Source organism: Eriocheir sinensis, chromosome 3, assembly GCF_024679095.1.
Source record: "Eriocheir sinensis breed Jianghai 21 chromosome 3, ASM2467909v1, whole genome shotgun sequence".
Classification (NCBI taxonomy): domain Eukaryota; kingdom Metazoa; phylum Arthropoda; class Malacostraca; order Decapoda; family Varunidae; genus Eriocheir; species Eriocheir sinensis.
In genome coordinates, this window is record NC_066511.1 from 28,388,323 (window position 1) to 28,411,325 (window position 23,003).

Below are 23,003 nucleotides of genomic sequence, written 5' to 3' on the forward strand. Positions count from 1 at the left end.
TTGATACAACAAACAGCCTTAGACTTCCCTCTGTTCAAAAGGGCTTTGTGTGTGAAGCCCCCCCCCCCACAAATGAGATGCACACTTCGTGTGGGGGTGGACAAGGCCTCTGTATATGGACAGCATCTGTGCAGGGGAAAACAACTGGCGGAGACGATACAGAACGCCCAACCTAAAGGAAGCTGATATAGTAAGATAAGATATATGGTGTCATTAGGTAATAAGTAAGAAATTATCAACTCCAAGATATCTGTGTAAGTACGAAAATATCCTCTTTATATATATAAGAAGAAATATACCAGGAAAACTATCATAAATATCTCGAGAATTATGAAATTATGGATTTGTTCTTCCCTCACACGTACAATATCTGAATGTAAATCAACCAAAGAAATTAACCTGTTCATGGTTGTTGTAACATATATATTGTTTAATTAAACTGATGTATAATCAATAAAAAAAATACTGAAAAAAAAATGTTCGAATCATCACGAACCTATAAAAAAATAAATGGCTGGTCACATTCCACTTCCAGCACGAGAGTTCGGTGTTCGTGTTTTACGGCATCACCTTCGCCGTGCATCGTTGCTTCACCATAATAATGCACAATCCGCTACTTACCATATTCACGAAGTGAGAGCTTGTAATACGCCCTAAAAATATTACCTAGGAGATGGGGAAAATTTTTTAGCATTGTAAAGTACAGCCTTGTCCCGCGTGAGCCAAGGCAGCAAAGTTTTGAACATTAACACAAGATCTCGCGCCACTCAGTCCCATACGTAGTGCAAAGCTATAGCTCAAATATTTACAAAACGCGTGCAGTCACAGTTTCTAAAGCCTGAAAAAAACAAACTTTATTGATCCCCTCGAAAAAATGCGACAAGACTTAGAGAACTATCGACCAATAAGTTTTCCTTGTAACCTAGAGACGCTTTTTCACTAACAATTAAAAAAAAAAAAAAAAGTGCAATAATGGACTCGAACCACTTAAGGAACAAACTGGATTTCATAGTGGCCATACTCACGTCATCAACCGAGTTATTTTAGAATTAGAAGAGGACAATATTCCTCTATGCACGTCTTTCATAGATTATGAGAGCGCATTGGACTTCGTTAAATTCAGCAGTCATGCAGCCAATCAGGAGAAAGGGCACAGAAGTGTACAATCTCATAAAGAGTGTTGCATTATGCTGATACATCACATCAACCATTAAACTCGACAAGAAAAGCAAGAAAATTTCAATTAAGAAAGTGGTCGTCAACATAGAGCGGCGCGATGGTCACTTTAAGCTCGTCAACAGTTCTGCAAAGTGCTGGACATGTATCACGCATGGTAATAAGTGTCCAGTTTTGTTGTAAATTTTATACTTAAAATACAACTAAGATTTTGTGCGTGAAAGGAGAATAGAAATTCAAATATCGTCGATATTTGATATTTATTTTCTGACAGCAAAAATTTATATCAATCATTAACTTACATGGCAGAAAGGAAAGCGACCAGAGAAGTTACAATGGCGCCCTGAACTAATCATTTGAGTAATCACCACCTTGACATACGAGTTGCCAAATACAGCATTGTTTCTGGCAGCAAAAGTGGAGTTTGCTCCGCAGCGGCGACGGTATGGCAACATCAGCGATAAGACTTTGTCGTCATATTTTGTTTTATCAGTGTCACCTGGAGACACATCCAGCCACAGCACAGAACCCGTAACATATTTTTGTGTTGTCTTCCATTACCCTGTTCTTGAGGAAAGTAGGAGTGACGCGGAAGCCTGAGGAAACTTTCAAGACCATCAACACCGCAAGAATGGGCTGCTTCAGCAAGTATGGTCTCATCACGATCAACTTTTTCTTGGTGGTAAGTCCGCTGTATACGTACATTACACGTCCAGCATAGGCCACTATTCCTCAGACTTCTCTTTATGCAGCCCCGTTTTAGTTTACCCCCATTTAGGAGAGTAATAAAAGACGTGCCTAATTATTTAATTATCACATATAAAGGAGCGGCGCCCAGTGATTAGTATCCCGCGACCCATACGTTGAGGGTACTCTTTTTGAGTGTCCTGAAAAAAGCTGTGTTGTGTGTGTGGAAAGTAGATTATCTAAAATTATGAACAGGTGGTGATTTCCAACAGGCAAATATCGTTATTCGTTAGGGTCCTTAGAAATTAAAACCCTTACAGTGCACAGATAATCATTTCATATATATTGCGAGACAATGATCCTGTTCAGGGTACGTTAATTTTGTACCCACCAACCATCTGGTACGAAATCAATGAGCCTGGCATTATAGACTAACATGAGCGGGTGGCAAAAAGAATCACACACACACACACACACACACACACACACACACACACACACACACACACACACACACATACACACACACACACACACACACACAGACGTCTTCGACCCAGTGAAACCTGAAGCGGTGCTGAATACGATGCGATAACGGGTGGTAGAGGAAAAATACTGTAAAATTCATGAAGAGATATACACAGATGGCACGGCGCCAACTGAACTTAACACAGATACTAGAAAAGTTCCTCCCTCCCCCCGAAGAAAAAGGTGGTCAAACAAGCCGATACCATATCACTAAAACTGGTTGGGGTGTCCTCAGAGGAATTAAAATAGCAGACCGTTGAGGCGTCTGGAGGAGGGACAGATATTATTTTTTCTTCTAGTTTGCACGGAAAAGGCAGGCCACGCCTCTCAGGAAAACAAGATGTGTTGCATGGGAAAAGCGACCCCTCGGTACACAAATACACGCAGCTTGTTTCTTGTTCTTCGTGCGAGGTGTAGGCTGCCTTTTAAAGAGAGAGAAAAAAAAAAAAAAGAGAGAAAGAAAAGTCTTAGTCCCTTGGGACGCCTCAGTTATTCCAGCATTTTTTTTTATTTTTATTTGCAGATGACATTGTTCATATTATAGAGACTAGTGGCGAATTGAGACATGATAATATTTATAAGAACCATAAATTTTGAATGGCAGATGGCAGAGGCAGATGACAAATACGAATGGAAACGCTTGAGAGGCTTGTGTCCTGCAATGCAATGACACACTGATCATGATGATGGTGGTGATTTTTTTCCCTCTCCCTTTTTTTCCTCCGACCGATTATCAAATATTTTTTCTGATATGAGTACTGACGGGAATGCTGGGTGAAGATTGGCGAACATACTCTACTCTGGCCGTTCTACTTCCCTTTTTTTAAACACATTTATGCCATCAAATTGCCGCATAAGTCTAAGCCAATATTAAATTCAAAAGTAAGCCAGCGTGAAAACTCCCCAATCTATATCCCACTTATATCATAATACTATAAAAAAAAAGAATAAATAAAAGAAAGTATGCAGCTATAATATTACGTGCCGGCCATGTCGCTAATCTGTATTCGCCATCACATTTAGAACTCGTACCAGAGAAAAAAAAATGCCCTGGAGAATTAAATCCGATGAGTCTAAGTAAATATTCTAAATCTAAAATATTGTTAAAATTAAGATTTATTGAGATTCTTTATTTTGAGAAGTTGCTACTTTTATACCTGAACTCATTATTTGGTAGTTTTTCCTCCCATCTACTCCCTTACTGAAGACCTTTTAATGATAAAATAATCCTCCGCCTCCCGCCAGTGCATCGGACTGAGTGTGGTGGGGACCTCGGCCGCCATCCTCCACAAGAACACAATCTTCGGGGCGGTACTCACCAACGTGTTCTTTTCGGTGCCGCTCACCACCCTGCTGGCCGGCATCTTCCTCACGTGTCTTGGGTTCTTGGGCTGCCTCGGCGCCATCAAGGAACACTCGTGCATGCTGAAGTTGGTGAGTGGATGCAAACTTGTTGATACGTGGCGCTGTAACCTTTAGAACCAGAACCAGAAGAACCTGTACAGATTCTAACATCTTGATATCCATTCTATAGTAGGGTGACCAGAACTGGACCGCGTAATCAAGGTGAGGTCTAACTATGGCTAAGTAAAGTTTGAGGATGACCTCAGCGCTCCTATTGCTTACGCTTCTCGAGATGAAACCCAGTACCCTGTTTGCATGATTCTTAGCCTGAATGCATTGGGCCCTTGGACGAAGGTCAGTGCTCACTAAGACTCCTAAGTCCCTCTCACACCCAGACCTGCTTAGAGGAGGGAAGTCTTTCTTCGTCTGTATTTCCTCGATAAATTCTTTCTAGAGGCGAGTATTGTTTGTTGCTGCCCTCACCCCCTGCTTCTCCCCCAGTACGCCGTGGTGGTGGGGGTGCTCCTGGTGGCCGTGTTGGCCACCGGCATCGCTTTGGTGGTGTTCTCAGCCAACACGTCAGACTTCATCGTCCGCAGCATGACCAAAGTATTCGATGAGTACGGCGAGGAGGACCAGGAAACCCTCACCGACAACCTCGATTACCTCCAGAACACAGTTAGTGCTACTGCAGGGGAGTGGTGTCCTGCGCCCTCTGTCTATCTGCCTGTCATTGTGTTCATCCGTCTGGTCTGTCTCTCACTATGAAGGAAAGATGAGAGAGAGAGAGAGAGAGAGAGAGAGAGAGAGAGAGAGAGAGAGAGAGAGAGAGAGAGAGAGAACCATAACACATCTCCCCCGGCCCCACAGGCACTCTGCAGCACTATATAATATCAGATTCATCAGGTTCAGGGGGAAGGCGGGTTTACGGGACAATAACTGGTTTATACACAGAAGATACTGGATGAATTAAATGAATGAAGCAAAGCTGTAGCAAAAGCGAATACCATTGGTTTCAAAGGGATATTAGGTAAGTTCTTGAAAGGGGAGGACAGGTGGTTTACAGATATTACGCAAGACCTACAATGTGCTCACGGATCCTCGTGTCACCGTCCCTCTCTCTCTCCCCCCCCGCCCTTAACAGATGGAATGCTGCGGCATCAACGGCTACGAGGACTGGGCACAGTATCCCTATGGCAACGGGACGAACGTGGCCGACGGCTGCTGCATCGACGAGACCGTGGGGTGCGGCGTCAACATGTTGATCAACCCTAACGCAACCGAACTGGTCTTCACGCGCGGCTGCCTCTCCTTCGTCACCGGCGCCTTTAGTGCCATCTGTCTGGCCCTCAGTATTCTTACCTTTGCCCTCGTCCTCGTCCAGGTAAGGGAGTGTTATGGCATAACCCTATATATTTCCTTTATTTGTTGAAACTTTTTTCGAATATTCATGGAAAGGTAGCCTCCTCTGACTAGTGTTAATACTTACAACATAGATTCCTTTTTGGTCCTTGAATGCAGTGCAGTAACAAGTGACTTCCGGAAAACAGAAAGGAGTCCAGGGGGGTTCAAGGCGATGAAGCCCCATCAGTATTATTCCTAAATATGAACTATTTTGTGTCCATACATCACACTGCCGTATTGTTTTTCCGTCGCAAATGGAATGGGGGGGGCGAAGCCCTTCCGTTAGGTAAGTTACGTTAAGTTAGGTTTGGATAGTTATTCAGCACTCGGTGTGGGGCGACGGAAATGTTCAACGAGGGACGGGACATGGCGGCGGCGGTCCCGCCTATGTGGCGAGAAATGCCTCCTCGCAGAAGTCGCTCTGCTGTTCAATATCCATGCACACTGGTTGAATACACAGCAGGAAAACATTAATTTGCCTGGTTTTGTTCTAGTTTGTCCACTTGTGATCTTTGTGAGCGGTGAGTGAAATATAGCAACAGTAAGCAAGCACCTCTCTGCGAGCTATATTTTTTTTATTGCAGCTGCGGCGGCGGGTGCATAAAAGGCATTGAAAAGTCAATCATTTAGTGATTTCCGGAGAAAAATACTATTTCCATAATAAACTGTATCATATTTTGTCCAGAAATATGCAGTCAGCATCTCGAAATTAGTATGCTACCCTTTCGTGAATAGTCCCCCTTTTTTTCCGGTATCCGTATGAAATTTAAAAGTCGCTGTTCCATCTGTGCATATGTTTACAATAGCTTTCCTCTACGCCCTGTCATCGCATTGCATTCAGTATACACAACAGTTTCCCCCTAGGTGAGGGCCTTCTCGTAGCCAATGGGTGCCAAACAAAAGCGATCTTTGGTGCGCATTTGATTTTATTATTACCTAATCCAATGTCTCGAAGTGACTCATAGTTAAAACCCACTTCGAAAACCAGCTTGTTCTCTGGGCTGGTTGGAATTTAATGTCTGAATTTCTGATAGTGAATATTTTTTGTGAGTAACGGCAGAGCTGGTACAACGATATATATATAGATATATATATATATATATATATATATATATATATATATATATATATATATATATATATATATATATATATATATATCTATATATATGTCTGGATGTGTGTCTGTGTATATATATCTATATATATATATAGATATATATATATATATATATATATATATATATATATATATATATATATATATATATATTAGATCTGCCAGGTCTCCTTTTAAGTATTGAGATTAAGGATGTATCTTTCCAGACTTTCTGTATTTTTCCTTTCTCAAGACATGCAGTGAAAAGTTTTGGTAGTTTTTCGGCCGAGATTACTCCGTGGTCCTTTATAAGATCTACACTACTGCCATCCCCCCAGAAGTTTTCCCTCTTTTCATACTACCCAGTGCTTTTTTTTATTTCATCTTTCGTTACTGCTGGGATCTGCGATACCTATTCTCATTTCATTCTGGAGCCCAATGTCTGGATATTCACCTTAAAGCTCCTCAACCACCTATTTTATCTCACTAAGGTGGTACTGTACGTGAGAATGCCTCTCAGTTTTATTATGACATGTATCTAGTTTTCCCCTATTCGTTCCATATCAACTAAATAAACTGTGTGCGGCGTGCTCAGAGGAAAACTCAAAAAACTTCACTGGGGCAATAAAATAATTAAAATAAGAAACGAATTTAAAAGTAATCTTCGATTTGCAGATGCCATCGTTCATTTTACCAAGACTAGTGGTGAACTGTAGCCTACGATAGCAGAACTAAACGGGGAGTGTTCACATGTAAAGTTTAAGACGAAGAAGAAGACAAAAGTTATGTTCATTAATCATTCTCAAATCCAACAATTGGTCATCCAAGAGGAAGCTCTGGATGCAGTAAATTAACATACATACTTAGGATACCGAATAATAAGAAAGCCCTCACTAAAACCGGAGAAAAAAATTAGGCTGGGATGGAGTGCTTTTTGAAAACAAGGTAACATATTGAGGAGCTTTCTACCTTTGTGTTTAAAAGAAAGGTTTTTCAATCATTGAGTTTTTCCCGTCACGACATATGGATCAGTAACACTGAACATTGACTAAGTATCTGGAAAGGACACTGAAAAAAGGGTAGAGATGGGTTTCACTGGGTATCACTATGATAGACAATAGAACAGGCAAAAATAGCTGGGTGGCGTATATACTAACATAAGATGGAGAGGGAGAAAAAAAAGCTAGAAAAGGCCTTGGTCCTCCAATGGACTATTAATGGCTGATGATTTTTTTTTATACTAATTAAGACGCTTGTGTTTTCTTTCTTCCGCCTCAGGCTCTGAGCATCACCTGGGCCTGCATCATTGCCAAGGACTCGCGGAGGTACGAGAACATTTGAGGAGGAAACAAAACATCCTCTCGGCCTGCTTCCCCGTAAGAAAATCTAAGCAGGAAGATTCTTTACACATGTTATCAGCACATCATTATAAAATACCAAAAGAAAAAGTGTGTGTGTGTGTGTGTGTGTGTGTGTGTGTGTGTGTGTGTGTGTGTGTGTGTGTGTGTGTGTGTGTGTGTGTGTGTGTGTGTTCAAATTTGGTGTCGGCTTAGCCCCAATAAGTCGATAGTTATATCAGCTAGACTGACTTGGTTTCAAACATGTTCACATCAGATTCTCCGCCAATCCTCTGCGAGCTTAAAATCTCAAATTTATAAACCTCCTTCAAAGAGTCCATTAGGAAAAGAAAAATAAAGATTATGTTTTTTCTAATGAAAACAAAAACAAAAAAAGACTAAATTCCTTGTGCACACTAAAACAAACGCGGCGCCGAGGCCAACCAGCGACGCCCCGCGCCGCGCCGCGCCCCCCGCACCGGCGGCGACGGGCGGGCCCAGGCGATGTGCCCCCCTTCAATAGTATTACTGCCTATTTTTATTATTATCATTATCATCATTTCTATTATTATTATTATTATTATTATTATTATTATTATTATAGTAATAAATAGCGGAGGTGACTCACTACGCCGCAGCTGCGGTTCGAGTCCTGGCTGGGGTATAATCAACCTGTCTTTCTTTGATTCATTATTATTATTATTATTATTATTATTATTATTATTATTATTATTATTATTATTATTATTATTATTATTATTATTATTATTATTATCAATATTATTATTATTATTATTATAACATCATTATTATTATTATCAATATTATTATTATTATTATTATTATTATTATTATTATTATTATTATAATTAGTAGTACTACAACTAACAATAGTACGAATATGAATAAGAATAATGATACTACTACTACTACTACTAATAATAATAATACAAATACTACTACTACTACTACTAATGATAATAATAATAATAATATGAAAAAGTACTTTGTTTACTCACTTTGAATCTGACAACTCGGCAGAATATATTAAAATAATCTCAAATGAAACAATGAGCTGCATATATCTTGGTTTCCTATATCTCTCTATCTTCCACTACTTACTTAAGACTTCATGTATACTACCGAAGGACGTTTATATGTAGTGTTCAACGTTGCTCGACCCCTATAATGGACTGTAATACAATAAACGACAACTTGCAATCGTTTTTATTTTGTAACCCTTAATGAGTCTCTCTCTCTCTCTCTCTCTCTCTCTCTCTCTCTCTCTCTCTCTCTCTCTCTCTCTCTCTCTCTCTCTCTCTCTCTCTCTCTCTCTCTCTCTCTCTCTCTCTCTCTCTCTCTCTCTCTCTCTCTCTCTCTCTCTCTCTCTCTCTCTCTTTCCATCTACCTGTCAATCTCAAAACAAACACACATAATCTTTTAAATACTTGCACCTCCCGTGTTTATCACAAGTCCATCAACACAATAGTTCCTCGACCCCTGCCGCCCTCTCGCTCCACGCTGTCCTTCCTTCCTCGACTTGCCCTTTGTCAGTTGCTTGGGAGAGGTGACGCTGGGGACATCTCAACCAGGTACACAAAGAAAAATCAAAGGACATCAGCCAGGATATACTTCTCCAGCAAATCAGAAACAAGGAGGGAAACTGAGAGAAATATATCAGTGTGCCATGCGTGGTTTCTGCTAGTGATGGTGCGACGAGCTGGTCTGTTCCTGTCCCTGCTCAACTTCATTATATTCGTGAGTTTTTAAGAAGGCTTTCCTCCTGAATCACTTTGCTTTGCTGTCATGGAGATTATATAAGTGATTGGCAGAGCTGGGCGCGTTACTGGATATCGGGTAGTCCGGTACCGCTCCTCCGCACCTCGAAACACATATAGTCCGTACCTGTACTTCCGCGCCTAAAAATTTTTCACTCGTTCCGGTACCGCACCTCCGCACCTCCGGTACCGTACCCAAAACTATTAAAGCGCGCCTGAAAAATCTAGTCCGTACCTTAAAAAAAAGAAATACAAGGCAATACTGCAGCAGCATTATTATTATCATTATTATTATTATTATTATTACCATTATTTTTGTTATCATTATTGTCATTTTAACGCATAGAATCTCCACCACCTGAAGTAAAGTAACTACTTTTACACTCATCATAATTATCATACCTCAGTACACATGCAACACCGGGCCGTAAATCTGAATGAGTGACGTCACTCAAGTGGCGGGAAAACATGCCCTGCAGCACAGACCGCGTAAACGACCGGAAGTATTACTGCAGAGCGCGGACTGTTTGTCGTTTTCTTTTTTTTTATCCTTGAAAACCTCAGGTGCGGAGGTACGGACTTAAAATACTGCCGTTCCGCACCTGTTACTTCCGCACTTTTGAAAAACTTTCCGCACTTCGGACCTCCGCACCTCGTTTAAGGGTCCGCAGGTCCGGAGGAGCGGAGGTGCGGACAGAGGTACGGAAGTGCCCAGCTCTGGTGATTGGTATATGAATCGTACCTTGGATAGTATTGCCACAGCTTTCCTCCTCCTCCTCCTTTTCCTTTTCCTCTCTTTTTTCTCCACTTTCTTCCTTTTACCATCCTACATTATTTTCCTACTTATTTTCATCTATCTTATTATTATTCTCCTCCTCCTCCTCCTCCTCCTCCTCCTCCTCCTTGTCTTTTCTCCCTCGTAACTAAAATTATGCCTGAGGAACTTGCACGCTTTCGCTTCGTCTAGCTATTGGGGCCTAAACGTGGGCTCAGAAGGAGTTTTTTCGCCATTAGTTCCCACCACTCACCTGGGCTAAGAATGTGGTAAAGATAATGGTGTAAAGATTAGCTAAGGTGTTTAGTTAAAGGCCAGGTGGTAGTGTAATGTAAATGACTGTTATTCTTACTGTTATTATTATTTCTATTAACATTATTGTTATTATTATTATCAGTATTATCAGTATTGTTGCAATTATTATTATCATTACTGTTACGACTATTATTATTACCGGCATTTTTATTGTTGTTACTATTCTTGTTGTTATTGTTGTCGTTGTTGTTATTGTTGTTGTTGTTGTTGTTGTCGTTGTTGTTGCTACTGGTGTTGCCATCGTAATCATAAGTAAACAATAAACAAAAAGAAAAATAGCACAATAGGAATTCACACACACACACACACACACACACACACACACACACATGTTGCCCCACTTATCACGCTGATGATATCTACGTCACACCCTCTTCTCCTCCACCCCCCCTACCATCCCTCCCCGACACCCACTCATCACATGACTTTCCTCCTCTCTTATCTCCCTCTCCTCCAACCTTTTACTTTTACCTCTTCCTTCCCTCTCAGCATTCCTCCCCCTCCTCCCCTCCATCGTTCATTATCATACCCTCTCTTATATCTCCTCTCCTCTCTCGCTTATTTTCCGACCTCTTCATCTTCTTCCATCACCTCTTCCTTTTCCATCTCTGCCTTCCTCCTTTTCTTTCTCCTCGTTCCTTTTTTCCTCTTTTCCCTCATATATCATCCTCCTTTCTCCTCCTCCTCCTCCTTCTCCTTTTCTCTTATCCTCCTCTCAGTTTTATTTATTTGGACTCACTAGTTGATAAGTTTATGATGACGGTGGATGAGATGATGATGATGATGCTAATGATGATGATGGAGGAGGAGGAAGAGGAGGAGAAGGAGGAGGAGGAGAAGAATGAGGAGGAGGAGGAGGAGGAGGAGGAGGAATGAGAAGAGACATTATGATAAGAGAGGAAGAGAGGGAAGGGAGTAAGGAGGATGGGGGAGAAAATCAATGAGCTCATAATCTAAATGCAGCATACGTAGTAGTAGTAGTAGTAGTAGTAGTACGACTCGTGGAACTGATCTCAGAAAAGAAGCATCAGCCAAGGAGCCACGTTGTCACCTCTCGTTCTTCCTGCTCAGGTCGGCCATCCTGTCTCAGGGGCACTAGACACTGGCCCAAAAGCCACCAAAATTTCCAATATGGACTATGAGGCCACAGTGCATGGTGGAGAGTGAGATTAGGGTGGGTCTGGAGCGACACGAGTAGTGAAGGAGTAGTAGTAGGAGAGGACAAGGTGTTATGTATAGATTTAGTGCTAAGTAGTATTAGTGATATGGTTGGATGCCACAGTCATTAGCGAACAGAGTTGGGGCTAATGACCTCCAATTTATGGAGCCCTCCATGATTATGTGTCGGGAAAATAAACATGGGTGGAGGTATCTTTTTGTAGTAGAAAAAAGTAGTAGTAGTAGTAGTAGTAGTAGTAGTAGTAGTAGTAGTAGTAGTAGTAGTAGTAGTAGTAGTAGTAGTAGTAGTAGTAGTAGTATCTGTTGATGTTGTAGTATTAGTAGTGTTTATTGTTAGTGGTAGTGATACTGCTATTGTTGTGGTGTTAACAATGTTGATAAAAAGAGTAAATAATCAATATTATGATTATTATCATTATTATTATTACTATTATTATTATCATTAATATTATCATAATCTGTTATTATTGTTATCATTATTCTGGTTCTTATTATCAGTAACCGACGCTTGATAAGGCTCGCCACTCAAGGCCAGCTTCCAGTACAAGCCACGCGAGAGAACTCAGGAAAACCAGCAGCTGTCATTTCAGCGCGGCTTACGCCATTATATAAACTAATATAACTCAGGCCCCGCACCGCCGCTCGATGCCGCACCAGTAACACCGTAACCCCCTCCCCCTTCCTCTCACTCCCACACCACCGCCGACACCACCATCACCGCCACCACATTTACCACGTACACCACAAATAATTGAACGGTTCGTTTCCTTGAATCATTCAATATAAAATCATTCCTGTTAACGTGCCGAACTTTCTTGTACTATACAAAAGCACGACTTTACTGAGGGAAAGAAAGAAGTTGGGCTGCACGCCCTTCCTGCCTATGAAAGGTTCTGACGTCACATAGCCTCACCTGTCCTATAAAGGGTTGACACCTACGATCCACCACATCCTGATATCTTAATTATTGACAACCAAGTAATCCACTCATGTGACTTTAAAATTACTTGGGCATTACATAACAGGAGCAAAAAAAAGTTCTTACCTTTCGTAATCTAACTTTACATAATCTACCCTAACCTAAGCTAAACAGCCGAACAAAGGGTTCGAATCTAAACTTTGCTGGTCGCTTTCAGACGCGCACGCTCTATCTGCTTGGGTGCCACGACTCCTTTATGGTTCCTAGGCAAAACCATTCAAATGGTTCTTTTAATTAAAGTGGACTTTAATCTCGTTCAGTTAAAAAACAGCGATTGCACTTGTTCAGCCAAGGTGAAATATTTTTTTCCCCACGCAGTTCCCGCCCCCCTTACTAAAAACATCGTTGCAGCCTTGAAGATGAAAATATGCAGGCGTGCGAGGTAGGGTTGGCTTGCTGCCTTCCCTTTCAGTATTATCAACTCCTCACACAAATATATACAAATATATAGTTTTATTCCTTACATAAATGAAACGCATAATATACAAGATACACATTATACTTCACACTCGACAAGTCAGTTGTTGGTGTGTACTAAGATCAAGGTAAGTTTTTGTATACTCGAGTCATCCGGTCTCCTCCCTCGTAAAGGCGGCGGGGGCGGCGGCGTGCGTGGCGGCGGGGTTCCTGCTGGGCCGCTACAGGGAGTACGGCGCGCTGGTGGGCGGCGGGGTGTTCACGCTGCCCCTCTGCCTCCTGCTGGCGGGCGTGGGGCTGCTGCTCCTGGCCCTCCTCGCCTGGGTAGGGGTCCTTCAGGCGAGTTCCTGTCTCCTGTACACGGTACGTTCCTTCTATGCTAGGGATCATTCGCCAGTTTGTATGCAGCGTTCAAACTTCAATGAGTACTTATAACAGGAAAATAATAAAAAAAGTAATATTGAAGACAATTAAGCTGAGGTATGAAAAACTACCATCAAAGTAAACATTCATAAGTCTTCCGTGTGTTAACAGCTATTTTTTACAGCTCATTTTTCTAGTGAGTATCTTCCAGATATGAGTGCACATTGGTATCGTGCGTACGAATTGGTGAACATACTCTACTCCCACTGATCCCTCTTTTCTTTCTCCTCTCGATATGGACAGCCGCACACTATGGAACCTTTCGTTAGTTCTTCAGAGCGCAGGAATGGCATAAAAACTTCGAACCATACTAATTTTTTTCTTCTCAAAAGTTTCAAGATAATCGTGAAATAACATCGCACCTAAGAACCCTATCCAAGAGTCCTTATGTCTCCCAGTACGCGTGCCTGCTACTGGTGGTGGCGGCGGCGGAGGTGGCGGCCCTGACGCTGGTCCTGGTGTACAGAGGCAGGGGAGAGAGGGCGGTGCAGGAGTCCATGAAAGAAGTCTTTGGGAGGTACGGCGAAGAGAATGACCCCGCCGTGACCTTCGCTCTAGACCGTGCCCAGCAAAAGGTTTGTTTTATACGCGAAGCAGAAGTAATACAGGTTTTCGTTGGAAAGGGAAAAAAAGCTATATATCGTCAAAGTTAACATTATCAAGTTCTAACAATACTTCAAATTAAACTTAAATCAAACAGAGTTAAATCAAACAAAGAGAGTAACCAGACATTTATAACTGTAGTAGTCACATAACATTATAATGTTATACGAACAAATTTTGAGCACAAACTGCGCATAATAAAGTTGCGTTTCAAGTACATAAACAATGATCAACAAAACTTATCATATACTGCTTTTTCAAGTGTAAAATGACAGTGAGATGTGCAATTATAGAGTAATATCAGTTAATAAAAAGAGGAAACGAATTAGTTGATTAGTCAAATAATATAAGAGGAAGATTAACCCAGCAGACTAAAATAAAGTGATAAATGAATATAATACGTGACAAATCGAATAAAACCAAAACAATTAATTAAAACAGCAGAGTATGAATACTACCATGAATCAGGATACACAAAAATGTATTGTCGATAGGATTTGTAACTTCACGAGCAAAATATGAATAAAAACGTAACTAGACTCCTCACACATCGCGGCCTTTTGCGATGCGTTAACGGGGAAATAATCAAACAAACCATGAATACATACAATGCCCAATACCCGGGTAATAAATAGTCTTCATGGCCTCCTATATCAAGACATGAAAACAGACAAAGTTCCATTTTCTATGAGTCACAACCAACGGCAATACACTTAAGGGTAATCAATAAAATAAAAAAAATAAACATAGACAATCCTCAATCCCCAGGTAATCGCTTTTATACCTCCCACTAGAAAGAAAAATATATGAAAAAAAGATATATAGTTCCACCTTCCAGCTGTAACGTATCCCTCAACTTTACCTTTATCTTTAGACATCACGATCTCCAGCAATATATTCAAGCATGTGTCGATCATTCTATTCGTATTTCCCTTCAAAGTGGATTTCAATTTCGCTCCCTTGTGAAGAAAAAAAGAGCTGCGAGGGGGACCGTTCAATCAATCAAGGCGAAATAAAAAAAAAGACACCCAAGCAATTTTATAGACAACAATATTTCAGCCGTGAACGTGAAAAGGGATGTAGGCGAGCAGGTTAGGGATGGCTCGCTACCTTCCCATTTATCTACCTGTCTTTCTATCTGTCTATCTGTTTTTCGGCGTATCCGTCTATATATCTATCTGCTTGCGTATCTGTCTTTCTCTGTTTTCATTTTTATCTTTGTTTTCATATCTGTCTATTTATTCTCCTATCAATTTGGATTTATGTCTGTCTGTCTGTCTGTCTGTAATTCTATATCTAATTTATATCTATCTATACGTCTATCTGTTTACCTGTCCAATAGTATATACAAATGTTGAACGACCTCTACTTTTCAATCTAAAACTATCAACAGACTAACGCTTCATACCCCTGCCTGGTTACATTCGGAGTACACGTAACACATAAATCTATCTGTCTGTGTCACCTGTCAATCCCATGCTCGGCCATTATTCTTTTCTGTCACTACCGCGCATCACCGGCCGGCCGTTCTTGTCTGCCCAGCCTCCCCGAACCCCCTCCGCCTCATCAACCCCTTTCCTCTCGATGACTCTCTTCGTGCTCTCACAGCCCGCCTTAGTTTTGCTGTCTTTGTTATCTTTTCTATATATTTTCTTGCTTACGGTTCCTCTTTCCTTGACAACTGTATGCCTTCGCCCCTTCTCCGGCCCCGCTGCACAAGACTTCAGACTCAAATTCATCCTTATGTTGTTCAATTTACCAATGCAAAAGTAAACGTTCTGTTCAGTCTTTCACTAGTTCTTTTAAACGATAAAGTCTGGAACAGCCTTCAATCGTCTGTATTTCTACCTTCCAGCGACTTAAATTCTTTAGGGAGGTCAGTACCAGGACGAGTCTAGAGTTAAATTTGATCATCTCTTTTGGCATGTTCGTGTTGCGGCGCCTGTTTTTTTTTATTTATTGTTTGGTCGTTGGTCTGTCTTTATTATGGTGCAAAAAAATCCTCCTCAGCTTCAGTGCTGCGGGGTGGACACTTTCCACGAGTGGGACAACAGCACTTTCGGCATGGTCAGCGGGGACGTGCCTGACGGGTGTTGCAGGACCAAGGTTCAAGGTTGTGGTCAAGGGGTTCTTCTGGGCCCTAATGCCACCACCCCCGTCGATGCCACAGCAGCAGAAGCCACCTTAGTCCACCCTCGGGGCTGTTTCTCTACCGTGCGGGGGCAACTAGCGGGAGGAGCTCCTGTCTTCATAGCCAGCTTTGTCATCTTTGTTCTCATTCAGGTAATCGAGAATAAGAACAGGTCTGAGATCTCAAAGGATTCGCAATAAAGCCATATTAAAAAAAAATGATTGGCGAACAGGAAGAATTAATAAGAACTCCTGCCATTGTCTTATCACTTATTATTGTATTTTCTTTTCAGCAGATTTATTCAAAATATCAATAGGAGATCATGCGATGAAAGCCTTGATGAAAAGCTCGCAAGACGAACAAACAACAACAAAAAATAGTACAATAAGAGCAACTGACTAGTTTGTAATCTTTTAACTATTTTAGGGAAAACACCAACCGATCGAGACATCGGCAGACTAAATTAAGAAAACATTAGTAGTAAAACTAGTTCATGACACCAACTCGAGGTATATTCGGCGGAAAAAAGAAGAAAAAGTAAATAAAAATGCTGCAACTGCGACCTCAGGACCATAAATTGATCTTCGCATAATGAATGACCTGCAAATACAGAATGTCATCAAAAGGACAACACCATTTGTCAGAATGAGAATCAATTATTTTTTCCTATTATTACTCATTCAGTTCAGTGCCCCATGCAATCAGCTGTCATCAGTTTCATTAATAAACTCTAACTGTATAATGAAAGACAACTTAATAGTCTGACGAGTCTTCGTTCAGTGGGTGTGCCGTGCACGGGATGAGTCTGTGTGGTAATGGTAAACTTGGAGGCATACGCTAAGGTGGGCGTGACCTCAGTGATCAAAGGCAAGAACTGGTTCACCAATAGAGTGGTGGACGAATGGAACAGGCTTGGGAGCCATGTTGTGGGTGGCAATACCATAGATACATTCAAGAAGAGGTTAGATAAAGCCATGGATGGTGAGGTAAGGTGGGGTTGAGTGTACAGGAGCTGCCTTGTATAGGCCAAGCGGCCTCTTGCAGACTCCTTACGTTCTTATGTTCTTATGTTCTTATATCAGCCCCATTAGCGCGCAGGAGTAAATTTTGAATCGACACTTCTTTACCAATAGATCACTACAAACCTGACGGAGGGAGGTACATAACACTTCGTAGTTACCAGCGGCCTGGAAAGGGGTCGCGAGGGTCATGCTTATAATAACTAGTTCGCAGTAAGAACATTTGAAGAAATATAGATCCACATGGCTTGGTGGTGTTGTGCTTGACTGTGCTTGATGGTTTGATGTGGTGCGGTTTAGGGTGGTATGAGATGGAGTGGCCCGGTGTGACGTCGAATTCCGTCACGACATCACCTTTCCTATCCCTTTCTTCCCTCTTTCTTCTTCTTCTCCTCCTCCTCTTGCACCTCATCGATGCAATTTGACACTTATCATTTTGCACATAACGACATAAATAATCTGCCAGAGGCCGGTAGGCCTATACAAGGCAGCTTCTGTAAACCCAACCACACTTAACCACTATTTATGAATTTATCTAACCTTTCCTTGGATGTATCTATCGTATTGACACAACATGTATGTCAAGCCTGTTCCGCTCACCCACCAGTTCTTTGGTACACCAATTCTTGCATATGTCTTTGATGAATCTGAATTTATCTAATTTAAATTCATTACTATGTGTCCTACCCGAACTACTAGAACCTACTACAACTAGAGTCCTACTAGACCCATATTATTATTACCCTGATTAAAGCCCTTCACTCATTTCGATCACGTCTCCTGTAACTTTTTGCCTTTTCAGAGAATGCAAATTTAAATGTTTAAGTCATTCCGTAAATGACAAGTTTCTCAACCGGTAATTTTTTTTTCACCCTCCTCTGCACAGATACTAACATCTTGATATGCATTTTATAGCGAGGGGAACAGAACTGAACCACAGAATCGAGATGAGGTCTACCTAATGTTAAAATTAATATAGCTCTAACTTGTCATCGGCGTAGTACTATATATACAGTGGTGCATATAGGGATTATAGTGTGCACATGATAGTGGTAACTAGTGAGTGGTGGTGGTCGTGGCGGTCGTGGTGGTGGTGGTTATAGTGGTAGTTGGTAGTGGTGGTGGTGGTGGTGGTTCTGGTGGTGAAGTTGATAATAGTGGTGGTGGTGGTGGTGGCGGTAGTAGTGGAGGTGACTGAGTGGTCTCACCTTAAGAGCAACATTTGGGAGATGCGGGTTGGTGTTGCGTCACCAAGAATACGTTCAACAATACTTGGAAAGTGGACCAAACCACCCAGGTGCGTCACCATTGCTTCTACTACTACTACTACTACTACTACTACTACTACTACTACTACTACTACTACTACTACTACTGCTTCTACTACTACTACTACTACTACTATTACTACTACTACTACTACTACTATTACTACTACTACATATGACTAATACAAACGAAGTATTTCAACATCTGTCAGGTCATCTAATTTACGCTCGTCCACGACTCACTCCAACCTAACACGCAGAACAACCAGTCCCATGAGACACCACACCGCTCTCCATTGCTACACTGCTTTCATGCACTCTTGAAACACGACAATAAACTAATTAATGAGATACCTCAAGCGTCTTTCTCAATACAATCCTGATTATTACATTCTCTGATTCTTTCCTTTCTACAGACAGCGTGTGTATACTTCGCATTTTCAGCAGCTAAGAAAATAAGCATGTCGGTGGCGCCCTCTACGTGACTCATGATCTCTGGGAAGGATCTACAATCTATTCGAATGCAGTTCTTGGAATGGCTCCCGTTTTCACTGCTCCTTAGTCATCGCCGCCTTGGTCACCTCAGAGGCATGACTGAACACCGCTGTCGCTCTACCTGCCGAACCTCAGTAAATGAATGCAGAGGTTATGTGCGTACCCAAAGGAGGAAGATAAGAAGATATGAATGATAACACAGGAGAATGATATGAGGATGCGAGCACGAGGTAGGAGATCAAACAAGTCACACTCACCATCGTCGTCTTCCTTCCGTATCGTCGATGTGGTCCAAGGACATTCATGCAAGTGCTTACCTGAAAAAGAGAGAAAATTATTAACTGGCTGATTAGGCAACTCACTGATCATTTAATGGCGAGAAAAGACCTAAAACAATCATGATCACTGTCGAATATGCAAGACGAAAGAAGACAATAAAAATTAGATAATATACATAGGTTTCAGAAAGCCACACAGCCTATATATATGACTAAGTAATAAAGATGTGACATTTTTTTTCTCTTATTCTTCCTTTACCTGCAACAACGTGTCTGCCTCCACTATCTATGTATAATCTGCTATCGACACGTTGTTACCCCAGAGAGAGAGTGTGTGTGTGTGTGTGTGTGTGTATGTGTGTGTGTGTGTGTGTGTGTGTGTGTGTGTGTGAGAGAGAGAGAGAGAGAGAGAGCAAAAAATGTTATATAGTGTTTTTTTTTTTCTCTTTCTTTCGGGAGACGAGGGAACGTGTCAGCTACATTCTCGGAAAAAACACGAGTGGAAAATGGCACGGAGGTAACCTCACTTTTATTCTCTCTCTCTCTCTCTCTCTCTCTCTTGGTGTGTGTGTGTTGGAGGGGGGGGGGGAGTACAGAATCAATTTTCTTTTAGATTTTTCAACTCCGTAGTCAGAAAAATCAATCTATCTATCTGTTTGTCCTCACACACACACACACACACACACACACACACACACACACACACACACACACACACACAGATCGAGGCTCTACCGGTTGTTTTAGTTAACGTTGAAAGAGCGACAGAAAACGAAAAGACTTGGCCTGTAGAGAATGACGATGGGCAACCTCGCTGTTCTAGGTTAGGAGGGCTGGCGTTACAATTTCTTATCATTACTATCATTATTATTATCATTATCACTATCATTATACCCACTGCTACAGGAGGGATAAAAGAGAGTACGTAGCTCTAAAATAAATATATAACTAAACCTTGCACACCTGGCTAGCATTTGGTTTCACAGGTGCGCAGTAAATAATTTCAACAGCAAAAAACAAAAAAAAAAAGTATTAACCTTTAAACCTAGTAAACATATCCTATTCTTAAACAAACATGGACTTGATATTTTGATCTTTCTTCCTTTTCTTTTCTTCATCTTTCTTTTCTCTTACTTTTTGTTCCTGTTCTTCTCGTAATTGAGATACTTACATAACTTCGGAAGAAAATTGCATAACCTATGTATGAGAAAGATTAAATTCCCTGGTGAAGTGAACTGAATCATTTCCACAGGAAGCGGAAAATAGATTATTTTGGGTGTGGGGAAACCGTTTGTCGGGATCGTTGGGAAGGAGGAGGAAGCTTTGAAATAGGAAAAGACTTAGATTGCATACGATTTAACAAGGAAAAGACTGAAGTAACGTTCATTAGGAGAGGAAGAGAAACGATGATAAGAAAATGTTATATTGCTATAACTACTACTACTACCACTACTACTACTACTACTACTACTACTACTACTGCTACATCTACTACTACTACTTCTACTACTATTCAAAATGTTTATTTTTCCCGACACATAATCATGGAGGGCTCCATAAATTGGTGGTCATTAGCCCCTACTTTGTTCGCTAATGACTGTGGCATCCAACCTAATCACTAATACTACTTAGCACTACTCCATGTATTTTAAACTGTTGAATAGACTAATAGACTTGAGAACATGAAGGTGTACATTCTAGTATTCGTAATCATTTTATATTCGGATTAAATACAAAATCTGATATTTCTATATTTTTAATAAAGGTATTCAATAACCCTGAATAATAATAATAATAATAATAATAATAATAATAATAATAATAATAATAATAAGAAGAAGAAGAAGAAGAAGAAGAAGAAGAAGAAGAAGAAAAAGACTCGTTCTTCATGAACCATAACAGCGGCAGCAAAACAACACAATAACAACAGAGAACACCACAAAGAAACGCGACCCACGAGCCAACTCGGACAAGGACAATAACAGTGACGGTCACGGCGGCACAACAACACAATAACAATAGCGAAGCACACGCCGCCACCTGCAGGAGCCGTTACAGGGACAGGACTGGCGAAGGACGCGTCGCCTTCCTTTCTCTGTCCCTGAATACAACTCTGTCGTATTTTATTTTTTTATTTTTTAGCTGCTGGACCAACGGGAGATAGATAGATAGAGTGATGGATGGATAGATGGATAGAAGGATAGGTAGAGATCATTGACTTATTTCAACACAGTTTCACCAAACAACCATACTGGTTTGGTTTACATTTATCAATATAATTACGTTTTTGTTTGTTTGTCGCCTCCTAATTGCTTATGAGGTACGGTAATAATGTACGGCTGTTGTTTGTTTTCCATTCTCATTGTGTTATTTCATTGCCATCCCAACGAGGCATCTTATAATATAATAGTTACCGAGGGGCACGAGTGGCAGAAGAAGACCCACATGCTCTCCAGTTCTACGATCAACTCTTATCTTAGCGCTTTCGGTCAAGAGGAGCACTAGGGGGAAGCATGGGGCAAACTAGTCATATATCATGGAATCCATATAAAAATAAAAAAAATCGCTCGCTCCACTAACTACCAGGGGCCGTCCATCAGGCCCCTCAAGACAGCCTTCCGGCACTATGAGCAACTTATAAAAAAAGTTACACCACTGCTCGCACGAATGTTCTATCTCTTGCCATGTTCTCTGCTCCCTCCCTCGTTTTCCTCGCTGTCTCATTACCTTTTCCTCCTTTCCGCACATCCTCTCTCCCTCCTTCCCTCCCAACCTCTCTCTCTCCTTCCCTTCCAACCTCTCTCTCTCCTTCCTTCACAACCTCTCTCTCTCTCCTTCCCTCCTAACCTCTTTCCCTCCTTTCCTCCCAGTATCTTTCTCCCCTTCCTTCCCAACATCTCTCTCCCCTTCCCTCCCAACATCTTTCTCCCCTTTCCTCCCAGCCTGCTCCTCGTTTCCTTCCTTCCGCCTTTCTCTTCACTAGTCCTTTTCTCCCGTTCATCTTCCTTTCCTCATTTATCCTTCTCTCTCTCTCTCTCTCTCTCTCTCTCTCTCTCTCTCTCTCTCTCTCTCTCTCTCTCTCTCTCTCTCTCTCTCTCTCTCTCTCTCTCTCTCTCTCTCTCTCTCTCATAACATTCCAATCAAAAGAATAGTATAAGGTACAGCCATTCGCCGAGCGTCTTTCGATAAAAACACATTCATTTGCATTTTACTATTATGATCTATCCTTGCAGCCCCGTAAAACTACATATTATTAAAACCTGCAGACGCGAGGCACACAATCACACTTTGCCCCCCTAATAAAAACGTCCGTGAGATTTGAATATTTGCTTCTGGTATTGTGGCGTGGCGGATGGTAATGGCCTCCGCCAGGTGAGAAACAGGTAATAGGAGCCATTTTTCCTCACTCCTGCTGCGACGGCGTCTTCCCCTCTCGTAATGGCGCTGCTCCTCCTCCTCCTGCTCCTCCTCTTCTTGTTAGCACTTTCGCCTTTACCGCTCCCTCCTGCCTTCTGCTGCTGCTCCACGCATTCCTCCCGACCCTTCTTCATCTCAGTCTCATTTTTCTTCCCATCCCAGGTTCTCTCTCTCTCCTCTTCTCCCTCTTCCTCTCTCATCCTTCCTTGCTCCTTCCTTCCCTCCCTACCACAGTAACGAGTTTTCGACTCTTTCCTTCCTCTTTCTCTCTGGCTTTTCTCCCATTTTCTCTTCCCCATCCTTCATTTCTTCCTTTTACTTTTTAGCTTATTTCCTCCCTTCTCTTCGTTT

The 23,003-nt window shown here is 41.5% G+C and overlaps 2 protein-coding genes across 3 annotated transcripts; both read left to right on the top strand.

Annotated features, from left to right (window-relative positions):
• The first annotated feature begins 1,659 nt into the window (after positions 1–1,659).
• On the top strand, positions 1,660–8,796 carry LOC127007496 (23 kDa integral membrane protein-like). Its single transcript, XM_050878595.1, has 5 exons — positions 1,660–1,858; positions 3,637–3,825; positions 4,237–4,413; positions 4,880–5,119; positions 7,517–8,796. Exons 1-5 carry the CDS (start codon positions 1,808–1,810, stop codon positions 7,577–7,579), a joined length of 720 nt encoding a protein of 239 aa, XP_050734552.1. The 5' UTR covers positions 1,660–1,807; the 3' UTR covers positions 7,580–8,796.
• Positions 8,797–8,917: 121 nt separating this feature from the next.
• On the top strand, positions 8,918–19,472 carry LOC127007486 (tetraspanin-3-like). Of its 2 annotated transcripts, none has more exons than XR_007760272.1 (5): positions 8,918–9,333; positions 13,193–13,381; positions 13,840–14,016; positions 16,055–18,491; positions 18,879–19,472. XR_007760272.1 is itself a non-coding variant. In XM_050878564.1 (5 exons), exons 1-5 carry the CDS (start codon positions 9,283–9,285, stop codon positions 18,945–18,947), a joined length of 759 nt encoding a protein of 252 aa, XP_050734521.1. In that variant the 5' UTR covers positions 8,918–9,282; the 3' UTR covers positions 18,948–19,472. The 2 variants fall into 2 exon arrangements, 1 of the variants encoding a protein (XP_050734521.1); XM_050878564.1 differs by having other exon boundaries at positions 16,055–16,327.
• Positions 19,473–23,003: the final 3,531 nt, after the last annotated feature.

Excerpts from the sequence above, each read along its gene's own strand:
- LOC127007486 (XM_050878564.1), top strand. The coding sequence starts at position 9,283 with ATGGTGCGACGAGCTGGTCTGTTCCTGTCCCTGCTCAACTTCATTATA. Across the intron at positions 14,017-16,054 it reads TAGACCGTGCCCAGCAAAAG|CTTCAGTGCTGCGGGGTGGA; the intron begins GTTTGTTTTATA and ends AATCCTCCTCAG. Across the intron at positions 16,328-18,878 it reads TCATCTTTGTTCTCATTCAG|ACAGCGTGTGTATACTTCGC; the intron begins GTAATCGAGAAT and ends TCCTTTCTACAG.
- LOC127007496 (XM_050878595.1), top strand. The coding sequence starts at position 1,808 with ATGGGCTGCTTCAGCAAGTATGGTCTCATCACGATCAACTTTTTCTTG. Across the intron at positions 3,826-4,236 it reads ACTCGTGCATGCTGAAGTTG|TACGCCGTGGTGGTGGGGGT; the intron begins GTGAGTGGATGC and ends CTTCTCCCCCAG. Across the intron at positions 5,120-7,516 it reads TTGCCCTCGTCCTCGTCCAG|GCTCTGAGCATCACCTGGGC; the intron begins GTAAGGGAGTGT and ends CTTCCGCCTCAG.